This window comes from Triplophysa rosa, linkage group LG15 (assembly GCF_024868665.1).
Source record: "Triplophysa rosa linkage group LG15, Trosa_1v2, whole genome shotgun sequence".
NCBI classification, from domain to species: Eukaryota; Metazoa; Chordata; class Actinopteri; order Cypriniformes; family Nemacheilidae; genus Triplophysa; species Triplophysa rosa.
Window position 1 is genome coordinate 15,136,517 of NC_079904.1, and position 13,292 is coordinate 15,149,808.

The 13,292-nt window shown below is 47.9% G+C and overlaps 1 protein-coding gene across 3 annotated transcripts in view; it reads right to left on the reverse strand.

Moving 5' to 3' along the window:
* LOC130565700 (tumor necrosis factor alpha-induced protein 2-like) overlaps nucleotides 1-13,292 on the reverse strand; it is a 38,037-nt gene that overhangs the window by 19,037 nt on the left and 5,708 nt on the right. For 2 of the 3 annotated variants that reach the window (XM_057352694.1, XM_057352693.1), the window contains exon 2: nucleotides 5,064-5,586. In XM_057352694.1, coding sequence (XP_057208677.1) covers nucleotides 5,064-5,358 — 295 coding nt within the window. In that variant the 5' untranslated portion in view covers nucleotides 5,359-5,586. Of the gene's footprint in view, nucleotides 1-4,625; nucleotides 4,807-5,040; nucleotides 5,587-13,292 lie in introns of those variants that run through there. The other variant, XM_057352695.1, reaches the window with a different exon arrangement.

A 13,292-nucleotide genomic window follows, 5' to 3' on the forward strand; every position in this document is an offset into this window, starting at 1 on the left:
ACTGATGCACCATGAACCTTCTCTCTGGCCTTTGTTTCCTAGGACCTGTCCGCTTCCAACAACGTCTCAACAGGGTGGACGTACCCTAGGATTGTGTTGCGAGGCCGGGTAATGTTACATGTAGAGTGGTTTCCGATAGGGACCGCAACGTATGAGCTGTGGAATTGCAAAAGTGCTTTACCTATATCCAGCTGCTCCAACTGCACATTGTCCTCGTCTGGCTCAAACAGGGCTACTGTGCCAGACTGATCCATTTTGGGTGGTACTCTACACTTTACCCATGCTACCTGACCTGCCGGTATCAAAATGCTGTCTCTGTTTACTCTCAACCGCCTCCACTGTCCGCTGTGCTCAGGAGTCTGTACAAAACTAACCAGGGTCTGGGCTCCCTCACTTAATACTGCCATTGCACTGGAGAGCAACAAAACTAAAGTAGGAACTAAATGCTCTGGTTGGCCATGAATTAGCTCTTCCACCACATTAAAGCCAAGAAACGGCCTCTCGATTGGGATGTGGCTCACCAGAAAAGGAACATTAATTGAGAGGTCGGGGTTGTCATTTCCTTGTCAGTTGACGGTAATGACAGCCCACCCATCAAAGGGTATTTTATCTCCATTGATGGCATAAACTTCTAACTTCTCCGTCATTTCCACTAGTTCCAAAAGAGGCTTTACTTCTACAGTGGGTAAGTATTTGTCTTTCTAGATTCGATCGATCATGCTTACTTGAGCCCCGGTATCAAGCAAAGCAGTCACCGCGAGGCCACTGAGATTACACTGGGCCAGGGCTTTCTTCCCTATCAATTTGACAATAGTTTCTTTTTTAGTTCCGGGTGGCGATGGACTGTCAACTCGCTGATACTGAGAGTTTGGTCTTCACATCAGGGAGATGCTCTTGCGGGTTTACATTTTACAGAGTCAAATTTGATTAGGGCTGAGCAATTAATCGAAATCGATGTGAAAAATATGATAGTATCAACTCACGCCAGGCTCTGCGTTTCAAACAAATGCAAATTATATCTAACTGTTTTGCTAATTTCACTTGGATGAAATGAAGCATTCAGCACATTTTCTACTTGTTTTTAAAATCCCAAATACTTAAAAATGAATAAATCAGCCTATGTAACCTATGTACTATTTTAACAATTCACTAACACAACAGAACATTTTATGGATTAAAGGGTTATAATGGGAGTTGTATTTGTTTTAATGGAAACTATAATAGTGTACACTGGTGTCTGGATTCTATTGATGTGATGTAATCTGGCAGTTGGGAACCAATAGAACAACAGTAATTCATCATTTTCGCTCAGGTATATAAATGGCCCAAGTATATTTGGCGTCACATTTTGTAATTTTTTATCCATCCGGGATAATGACTGTATCTGTGATCGATTAACTAGTGGATAAACTGTGCTTCCACGCGTCTTCTCTCTTTCACGACTTGTTTGGTGTGAGTGGCGCGCGTCCTCCTCTTCCGTGTTCGCATCCACTCTCTTCTGATGAGCTCCATGTGTATGCGAGCCCTCGGCCACGAGTGTAGTTAGCTTAGTGTAGTGTATTTAACTGTCACTTGCATTTAAAATCAAAGAAGCGTTCATAATACAGCAACACATTGTGGAGAAAGGGCAAACAGCATATAGCCGCTCTATAATGGAGATGTACTGTGATTTTGTCCGATGATGTTGCGTTTATAAATCAGGATTTTAACAGCAGTTAAAGTGACTGCTGGTGGCATTCAGTTGTAAAATACAGTATAATGTGACAAGATCAGAGAGTAGAAGAAAAACAGATATCAAGTGCTAACACTAACATGACGCAAACACGACGTGATGACGTCATAAATATGCTAATTAGTTTGTGACGTCACCAGCGCCAAGTCTGTCAAAATCCTGTGGGAAACACTGTAATTCCTATTTGACCAATGCCCAAAACACACTACAAAAAGGAATTTTGTAATGGTTTTAATGGAAACAATTGGAATTTCTGTAATGGTTTTTATTGTTTTCTTTCAGCAGTGTTGCTATACCCTTACTGTGCTGCACACTATTGACAATATTGAGCTGAAGCTTGACTTAGAAAATTAAATCGCAAATCAAATCGCATCTCAATGTGTGTAAAAGATTTTTTTGCAATTAGATATTTTCTCAAAATCACACAGCCATAGATTTGATCGCTGAAATGGGGTCCTCAGGGCTTTGGGACATAGGGTATTCGGTCACTGATCGTCCCTGGGCAGTGGCCGTTTCCCTGCGTTTTTTGCTTCCAGAGACATCCTCGAGCCTGGTGCCTCAATGCGAGCAGTAAGTTGTATTATTGGATCGTGTTTCATTTTCTGACCAGGTGTCTCTTTTACCCCTCGGTCCGGTTCACTTTCAAGTTGGGCAGAGCTTTCATTGCTTTGCTTGGAACGAGTTATTGGACCCAACCTTCGCGCTCGCTCGTTTTTCTCATTAGTAATTTTCATCACATTTCTCAGTCGTGGCCTAATGGTTAGAGACTCGGACTTGTAACCCAAACGTTGCCGGTTCGAGCCTCAGTACCAGCAGGGATTGTAGGTGGAGGGAGTGAATGATCAGAGCTCTCCTCCACCTTCAATACCATGGCTAAGGTGAGACCCTTGAGCAAGGCACTGATCCCACAACTGCTCCCCGGGCGCCACAGCAATGGCTGTTCACTGCTCTGGGTGTGTGTTCATGGTGTGTGTGTTACTCACTGCTGTGTGTGTGCACTTGGATGGGTTAAATGCAGAGCACTAATTCCGAGTATGGAACACCATACTTGGCCTCACATCACATCACTTTCACATGATGGCCTCATCGGTGATACTGTGGTCAGCCAGCAGAGGTTTGAGCTCACTCCTGACATCTTTAAACTGATGATACACAGTATGGAGGAACACATTTCGGATTGTGGCTGGACTGTATCACACAGCCGTGTTAGACCATTTGATAGCAAAGAGTATTTTCTGTTTGAGGCCTATTACCCTGTACAGGAACTGTTGAGGTGTTGAGTAGTGTTGTCAAAAATATCGATATTTCGATAAGTATCGATACTGAAGAATCTGAAACGGTTCCAATACCCATGTCCCACGTATCGATATCAGCTGTGCGTTCCCGCTCTCTTTCTCTTTTCCGACAGTGAGTTGACACACACTGCACGTGAACGCATAACAACAGAGCCCCGCCTCCTCTCACAGACTTGACTCGTTTGCGGCAGTTAAATCGTGTTTATGTTAGAAAAGATGGCCAGTCTCAGTAACACATCTGGCGTGGTGCACGCTCGTTACGCTTCCCGTGTTTACCATAGCAATCCATGTATGTGCGCTGATCAATAACTTTATCCACTCATTTCATTCGCCCTGGTTATATGTTGTTTATGTTTTTACAGAGTCTCCGCAACAGTTCTCATGTTTAATGCACGCGTTTCTGTCTTTATGTGCGCTCATCAATGATTTCATCCACTCGTCTCGTTCGCCCTGGTTATATGTTGTTTATGTTAGTACACAGTCCGCAACAGTTCTCATGTTTAATGCACGCGTTTCTGTCTTTATGTGCGCTCATCAATGATTTCATCCACTCGTCTCGTTCGCTCTGGTTAATTTGATGTTTGAAATAATGCTGGTGCGAGTAAAGTCTCCGCAACAGTTCTCGCGTGTGATACACGTTTGCACTTCCGTGTTTACCATAGCTCTCTATGTGTGTGCGCTGTTCAATGATTTCATCCACTCGTCTCATTCGCTCCGGTTAAAAGTTGTCAATGTTAGAAAGATGTCCAGTGCGGAGTCTCTGCAACAGTTCTTGCGTTTAAGTTTGCGTTTCTGTCTATATGTGCGCTGATCAATGATTACAGTATGGGCCTATGTGAATAAAAGCCAATTTAGCCAAATAAAAATGTAGGCTATTAACTAACATTAACGAACAATGAATGAGCAATACATTTGTTCAAGTATTTACTAATCTCTTTTAAATGTTAGTTAAAAAATACAACTATTTATGTTAACTCCCCTGTTGAAAAATCCAGTATATGCTGGGTAAGGTATGTTTTGATCGATGCTGGTTTAATCTTAAACCAGCTAAGAACCATCTTAAATCAGCATATGACCGTCTTAAACCAGCACATGAACAGTTTAAACCAGCATCAAAACATACCAAACCAGCATAGGCTGTTTTTTTCAACAGGGTCTGGTCCATTAATACTGACAAATACAACTTTGATTTTAAATAGTAAATGTATTCGTAAAATTAACATTAGATTAACAATTAATAAATAATGTAAAAATATATACCTCATTGTCTAGTCTTGTTCAATTTAACTTCAAATAAAAATTAAAAAGGCCTATATTGCTATTGCTTATTAGGGCCTTATTGCTATGGCAGTTTATTCCCCGTGGTATCGAAAATGGTATTGAATATCGATATTTTTTTAGGTATTGAATCGAAGTTAGAAATTCCAGTATGTTGACAACACTAGTGTTGAGGAGACTGTTCAGTCTCCATCTGTTTTGCGCACATTAGTTTTGAAATAACTCGATGCTACTTTTGTCGCCTAGGTGAGAATGAAGGAACCTCTTAAGCTCTTCCACTGTCATATCGTGCTTATTCGTAATCATTTCTTTGAAGTTACCTGGTCTGATTGCACGTAATATTCCCCTGACCAGTTCAGCTTCACTGAAATTCTTTGACTCCATCATCGATCTTTCTGCACACACTGGTGTATGTGATGTCAGATGCATAGTCACCAATTTTCCCCCTTTGTATCTTAAATTCACAACGTTGCAGGCAGGAGAGGTCTCTCAGAGTGATCCCTGTGAGGTACATTCCATATTATTACTATTCAAAGGTGTGTCACTGTTGTGTATCACAGGTGGACTAGGAGTGGAATGTTGTAGATGTGGTGTAAGATACTGATTGAGTTTCCTGCTCAGCTCTTTGAAATCTGAAGGTCAGATCATCTCTGCCTAGGTCAGATGCAGTTTTATGTCTGTAGTGGACATGTGACCTGTAGAGGTGTGTGTATGTGAAGTAGGTGCAGTGCATACATCAACATTACTTTCAACCTCACCAAGACGATGACAAGGCTCTGCAGCACCATGCTGTTGTACAACAGCCTCCACAGTCTCTTGTAAAACCAAAAGTTCAGTCATACCTCTGTCCTCTGATTCTAAAAGGTGAGTGCTGTACATGAAGGCATTGATATGTTCAAGACAACCCTCTTGATCTTCCGCGTCAAGTTCGGGGGAGTCTCTTTCTGGTATTGGACCGATGCTTTTGGCAACTTGGAACAGTTCAACGGCAGACAGGTCAAGTAGCCTTTTCCTGATTTCCCACACCAGGCCCTTACGTACTCGATCAGCCATGATGATCTCTTTTCCACAGTCCCTCGAGCAACTCGCGCAGTCACCAGCTCTCTGAACCCCTCCTCTGACGTCCTCGTCTATTAGATCACTGCATCCACACTCTGTTGGTCCTCAGGATCAGGTTTTATGGATCGACTTCCGTAGGCATCAGGAGTCGATCCCGGACGAGCCCCCAAAAATCTGTTACAGGCCCCGTGCAGAAGGCCGTGTTGGCAGATTAGAAAGTCCCTGTAAAAACAGGAAAAATTGAGGAGACAGGAGCAAACGTGTCTGTGTCGCACCTAATTTGCCGCAATTGTCTATTCAATGTCTTTTTTTCACATTGTAATTCAATACAGCTTTATCAGTAAAGCATATTTCTTTGTTTCTTAATGCACAAATATTATTTTCTTTTTTTCTATGCCAAAACAATGCACATTTCTCAAGTTTTTTCTTTTTTTTTACAAAAAAACCATACATTTTAGCTTTTAACTTTGCTTCTTTAAATCTACTCCGACAATTCAAAAGTTAAATTTTGCATTTAAAATCATCACACATGACTGAACATGTAAGGCCTAAGAACCTGATAAATATATGTAAACCATACACATTTAACATTCAAGTTACTGATTTTATCATCAGATCTGCCATTATGTTACATTAACATTATTTCTTTCTTCTGCATCGGCAGGAAATATAACGTCTTGGTTACGGATGTAACCTAGGTTCCCTGATGGAGGGAACGAGACGTGAATGAGCGTGCTCATTCATTCACCTTTGGTCTGAGGAGCCTAAAGCATCCTCCCCCGACCGCTGGGGTGGGCGGCCAGTGTTGTGGCATGAGGGACACAACGTCTCGTTCCCTCCATCAGGGAACCGAGGTTACATCCGTAACCAAGACGTTCCCTTTCTGTCGGTCTCTCGACGTTGTGTCGAACCGACAGAATGGGGTTCCTATGGAAAACGCCACAGCACTGAGCCGCGTCACAATCTCTGCGGAGCGACGTTGACTGGCCTGGGCGAGTCAGACGAAGACGCTAACGCGAAATTATGACCCTCCAGTGGAGAGGAAGGGGGACCCAGAGCTTTCCACAAAAAGTTGGGAAGCCCCCTAACGCCGGCCGTCACGGACGGAGGCCTGATTCTCTAAATGGCGAGAAGCCGCCCGGCACCGTACGGGCCACTGGGTAAGCATTATTCCCCCCGGGGGGAAAAACGCTGCAGAGGCCACTACCTACCGTAGGGAGGAATTAGTGGAGACACCACATGGTCTCACCATCAGGGGAGAACTCATGGGAGGAATGTGCGGACTGCAGGAGTTAACCGCAAGGTGGGAGTCCACCTGGGGAGGTCATGGGTTGCCAAGGTGGGAACCATTCATGAGGATACATCAGACGGAACAGCCCACGGAGGGGGGGTTACCACGTCTGGAGCACTAGGTCCGGTTAGAGCTATGTGGGAGATAACTCAACTGTTCCCCGGCCTAAGGGGGCAGGGCTGCTCTGCCCAGCCTGTCCCCTGGAAGGGTGCTTAGTGATGGATGGAATGCCTGTTCTTTACCCGAGGGGAAAGAAGTGAGGCGGGATCGCCACTGCTCCCCCCGGAGGGGGAAGGGCTTCCGCAGGCGTACGCCCTACCGGCTGCCGGTCCCACACCTTGCCAGGATGCGGGCTGACACCGGTTCCGCGCGTAGGTATTAGAACCTCACGAAGTTGTTGGGCGTAGCCCAACCCGCAGCTCTGCAGATGTCTGCCAGAGAGGCGCCCTGAGCCAGTGCCCATGAGGGGTGTGCCTCACTCCCAACGGGCAGGGGCGAAATGAGATCGGTATGCCCTAACGAGGGCATCCACGATCCAGTGCGCCAGCCTCTGTTTGGAGACAGCCCTTCTGCTGACCTCCGAAACAGACAAAGAGCTGCTCAGAGCTTCTGGGCTCTGCGTGCGGTCCAAGTAGAGGCGCCGTGCGCGTACTGGACACAACACGGATAGGTTGGGTCTTCCTCCCCGGTGGGGAGCGCCTGCAGGTTCACCACCTGGTCTCTCGGGAGAGTGGTGGGAACCTTGGGCACGTAGCCGGGGCGGGGTCTCAAGATAACGTGAGAATCCCGGCCCCGAGTTCTAGGCAATCTGTGGACACGGAGGGTGCTTGTAGATCCCCTACCCTCTTGGAGGTGAGCGCCATGCGGAAAGCCGTCTTTATCAAGACTGAGAAAGAGCGGCAACCCCGAGAGGCTCGAAGGGGGCGGGGCCTCTTGAGGCCCGCCACCTAGGTCGCAAGAGGGTACGGAGCGCGGATAAGGTGGTCACCCTCTCGCGCCCCTTAGGAACCTAATGACCAGGTCGTGCTGTCCCAGAGGCTACCCAGCACTTGGGTCATGATGAGCGGCCGTAGCGGCTACATACATTCCCAGTGTGGAGGGGGAGAGGTTACTCCCCCGTCTCTCTTGAGGACGGGACAGCTCGTACCCGACCGAGCAACTCCGCGGGTCTTCTCGCCGAGAAGAGCACCAGGACGAGAAGAGGTGCCACCTATGGGCGTATAGCCGCCCAGTGGCCGAAGCCCTTAGCCTGAGTGACGTCCCAACCGGACTGGGGGTGGGTCACTCAGGATCTCCTCGTCCCGTCCAGACATGGAGACCAGGTTTTGCCTGGGATGCCGTAACGTGCCCCTTCCCCTGGGGAAGCTGTCCGCCAGGGGGAGCGGCCAGGGGGGAGTTGTTGTCAGAGCCTCAGCTCCGAGAACCAAGTCCTGGTTAGGCCAAAGGGGCGTAACTAGTACCACTTGATGCTCCTCTTCCCTGGCCTTGCACAGGACCTGTGCAATGAGGCTCACTGGGGGGAAGCGTACTTCCGCTTGTCCCGCGGCCAGCTGTGCGCAAGGGCATCCGTGCCGAGGGTACCTCGGACAGGGAGTACCAAAGCGGACAATGGGTGGAGTCCGGGGAGGCAACAGGACCACCTGTGCCTGGCCGAACTGCCCCAAATGAGCCGGCTGCGCGGGGAGGGAGTCGCCACTCTCCGCGAGGCGTCGACTGACAAGAGAGCGCATCGGCTGTCTGGTTCAGGACGCCTGGGATGTGTGTGGCTCGCAGGGAGCTGATCACCTGCTGACTCCAGAGGAGGAGGCGTTGGGCGAGTCATGTTAGCTGCAGTGAGTGAAAGAATACGCCACAGCAGCTGTGCTGTCCGACCGGACCAGCACGTGCTTCCCTGCACGAGAGGTAGTAGCCTCCTCAATGCAAGTAGCACAACTAACAACTCTAGGCAGTTGAAATGCCAACGCAGGCGGGGGCCCGTCCACCGCCTCGACACTGCTTGCCCATTTGCACACGGCACCCCAATCCCAAGAAGGTCATGGAGACCAGGGGGTTAGGGTGTGTCAGCAGAAAAGCGTGTGACCATACGCCTTCTGCCGGTGTGCCACGCTCTCCAAGGAACTTGACTCTGCAGCCAGTGTTGGAGCGGTCGTATGTGCATCGACCCGAGGGGGACCACCCCCGCCGAGGAAGCCATGTATCCCAGGAGCCTCTTGTTACAGGGGGACCGCTGACTGTCTGATCTCAGGCAGTTCAACACTGACCGGGCGCGCTAGTCCTCGCACCCCCCCCCCAGGGGAAAAGCGGGGCCGCTCGTGAGGACAGAGTCGAGTTCCATACCGAGAAAGAGGATGCTCTGCACCGGGGAGAGCTTGCTCTTTTCTCAGTTGACCTGTAGCCCCACCGATCTAGGTGCCGATAGGGTGCAACCCCCCGCCTTTCTTGGGGACAATGAAGTACAGGCTGTAAAACCCGTTGAACATCTCGGCTGGTGAGACGGGCTCGATCACTCCCTTCACCAGAAGGGTGGCGACCTCGGCGTAGCCGAGACGGATCATCTTCCCTAGCCAGTCTGACAACCTGGGAAGCCAGACAGGCTCCCAGAATGAGACGGGGACTAAGGTACGATCTTTTTCATCATCCCCCCGGGGGGTGGTTCGATGGCTAGCAGTACGGATTCCTTGCCGGGGGAGGTCCCCCGGGGAGGAGATCGGCTCTGCTGTTTTTCCTGCCTGGCGACTGCGCAGCTCAACGCACTGTCTGACTGAGAGTGCTGAGGGCTGGTGTTTATACTCGACATTGCGCTTCGCCATGACGCAACGTCGAGTTTGCCATTCACCGTTGCAGAGGGTGAGAGCGGCTGTGGTAACCCAGAGAGAGAGGAAACTCTCCTTTTTAGAGAGTAAGTGGGCGCTAGCCCCCCGGAGGGGGCCAGCAGATGGAGAGACGGGGCAGGATCCGTCCCTATCCGACTTCCCAGCGATGTGGCTGGGGTCGGGCCCAATGGTAGCCTCGATCCCCCTGAGGTCTTCCCATGACAGCCGCTTCGCCGCGGCTGCTGATGGGGCGATGGTCTCCTCTTCGCTGTCTCCACCAGGGGGGCCGCCCCAGAGCTGGAGGGCGTCGAAGAGGACCAGGGCTGCTGGGAAGCAGACAGTGCACGGGACTCGACGGCCGAGGCGGCCGAGTTGCGGCACGGAGGACTGCTTCTTACTGTCGAGAACCCTCTAAGGGAGGCCGCGTGCGGGTCTCGTGCCCCCCCCCCGACGGGCGGGGGGTGAGCGGGGCCGTTGCGGCTCGACAGTAACACCAACCAGCCCCCCCTTGCGAGACGGGTGCGTCGAGAAAGCGGACCTTCTCAGCGTTACTCATCTGCGCAAGGATCGGCCAGAGGAGTTTCTCATGGACCACAAGTGTGGACATCGTCCGACCCAGGGCCCGCGTGGTCACCTTGGTCGCCCGTAGAGTGAGGTCGGTGGCGGCGCGGAGTTCCTGCATAAGCGCTGGGTCAGTCTTACCCTCGTGGAGCTCTCTCAATGCCCTGGCCTGGCAGGAGCCATAGCGTGGAGAGAGGAGGCAGCTTGGTCCGCTGCAATGTAAGCTCTCGACACCAGAGATGCCGAGACACCACATGCCTTGGACGGGAGTCTAGGTTGAGCCCCCCCAGGTGGCCGCCGCCTACGGGCACGAGCACTGTGGCGGCATACTCCACCTGGGGGACAACAACGTATCCTCCAGCTGTCTCAACCTCGAGGGAAGAGAGGGTGACTGAACTTTGTTTGACGTGAAACGTGCCGGAAAGGGGCGTTCCAGGTCTTACCAAGTTCCTCATGCACTTCCGGTAAACACGGCACTGGGGGCGGGCGCGGCTTGGAGCCGCGCTCAAGCCCGAGGTGCCATGTAACCAGCCGCGAGCGCCGGGAAAAGCGCCGCAGTGCGGGCAGGACGTATCCACAACGTCTGCCCCAGCGAACTGGAAGCAGGCATTGTGTCCGTCCCCCTCCTCGATGAGTGTGTTGCACCCATGAGAACAGCGGGACAAGCCACGCTGGAGAAATTTGCTCTTTTAGAAAAGGAAATTTGCTCGAACACCTCCGGAACTGCCGAGACGCCCAGGGGAGAGTCACTGCAGGAATGGACCGTCCGCTGTCCACGTCGTAGATTCCAGCAGAAAGAATGATCACCAAGATCGTAGAGAAGCTCATCAGATGCGTAGGCTCTGAAGAACAAAAGGTGAATGAATGAGCACGCCGGCTTCCCTCTTATGCCCGGACATCCGGGGAGGAGCCCGGCATGCAAATTTAATTCGCCAATTTTCATTGGCCTTTTCTAAATACTCAGAAGATGATTGGTTCTCAAGACAAACCCCATTCTGTCAGTTCGACACAACGTCGAGAGACCAACAGAAAGGGAACTGCATTACATTAGTTTGCACTGAAATGTCTATTTGAAACATTTGACTGGAAAAGTGTGTTGATTTTTATGTCACATCTGAACTCTAATTAACCAACACAAATATAATATGAATAAACACATAGAGAACATAATAACTGGAGCCTGAATGAATCAAATTAAATACATTTCACGAGCATATCACAAACATTCTGTCATGAATGTGGGTGGTGAGGACAAAGATACAAGGACAGAGGACCCAATCGCAGACAGCGGGTAAGGGGTTAACAGACTTTTAATAAATAATTAACAAAACAAAAACCCACGTGGGGATAAAACAACAAAGCACAAGGGTAGGGATGTAACGATTCACTCAGCTCACGATGCGATGCGATTCACGATTCTGATTTCACGATGCGATTTATTCACGATTTACTCACGATTTATTTAAAAAAAATGAGTTGAAACAAATTAGAAATGAACAACTTCCCTTGCATTATTTCTTAAATGCTTCACGTTTCTTTGCATAATAAAATAATGTTTTATTTCAAATAACAAAAGTAAACTGCGATTTTATAACAAATTAATAATAGAAAAAGTCTCTTTAATATAAACAAACGAATACTGTCTGTGCTTATCTTGGATTTTTTTGCATTTAAGAAATATCAGCATCCACGTTTAGGTTTGCAGTGAAAATAGCGGCCCCTGCTGTTCAAAAAATGTATTGCGATTCAGTTCAAGCCTCAACCGAATTGAATCGTCACTCATTATAACCGATTTTCAACAGGCTCACGGTGAATCGTTACATCCCTACACAAGGGTATAAAACATGACATCAGGGACAATGACTAACTACACCTAACCTGACTAAGACAACACTTGAATTAAATACAAAATAACTAAACTACACTGACAAGACAGGAACTCACCACATATGACACACACAATGAACCAGCACAGGACAGAGAACAAAGGGGTAGTAAATAAGGGATCAAATCAAGAGGGGACCATTTTATTTATGGTTTGTGTGTGTGTGATAGATTCAATATGGCAGCAGCGAAACACAAATTAATGGATTATCTTAAATACACATTCAAATAAGTAAACACAAATCAACAATACAATAGAGTCCTCTTTACTGATCATTTCTCTCGTAATGGCAAACGTTTTAACTGCAAAACCTAGAATAAATAATAAATTATTATAAATAAAGACTTAGTATAAGTGATACGTGCGCGAGCGCACAAGGAGAGTGCGCCTTAGGCCTATGTATTCCATTGGATTCACAGCCTGTCATTTTCCATCCAAGATTATATATATATATTAAGGGTGTGCAAAGCAACCGGTATTTGTATCTGTATTTGTATTTGTTGAGGGGGGGAAGTATTTGTATTTGTATTCGAGTAAAATTCAAAATAGGTGTAAAAATCCAGGTTTTTTGCGTTACACTTCTAATTTACGTTATAGTGTAAGTATTCTTTAATTATATTCATTATAATAATTATGGATATGCAATATTAGTTGATGTTTTTGAACATGTAACAAGGAACGTCATTGAAAAGAAAATAACATAACAGCCATTACCTCATTATGTGAGGAGTTTCAACTAAGTTAACGAGTGACGGGAAGCTATGCTAAGGTTAACTAGCCTATAGCCTACATCTTGCTAGTAACTTAAACGTACCATATAACTCCCACAAGTGCATACAATTCGACACAACTACACAAGCATTGTTTTAACCTTTTTAACCGAACGTTAACGTTACTCTGTCAACAGCCTATTGTCTAAATTACCGAGCTAACAGAGCTACGTAATCAGAGCGAACATGAGAGCACCCGACTGCAGACGTCAATAATGCAGCGTAATGGAATAATCTCCCGATCAAACTCCGCTTCCCGAAAGTTATAAACTGCCTCCGGAACCCAGTTAAGGTACAAAAATCTATTCAACAAAAATAGTGATGCACGCAGTGAAGTCTTTTTTTCGCTCAGCCGAGCCTTCTCTTGCTGTGTGGAGCAGCCTGTGTCAGTCACCTCTTTTACCCCCCCCCCCCCCCCGACTCCTGAATGTCACTCACTCACTCACTCATGCGGGCATGCACTGCGGTCTCATGAGAAAACACAGTTTTTTGATATAAAGTTTTTCTTGTTCCCGAATACAAATATTTTTTTTAAAGTATTTGTTCGAAATAAGTATTAGTAAAAAACACGCTGTTTGTGCCTTTCCGAATACCGTATTCGGGTTCGG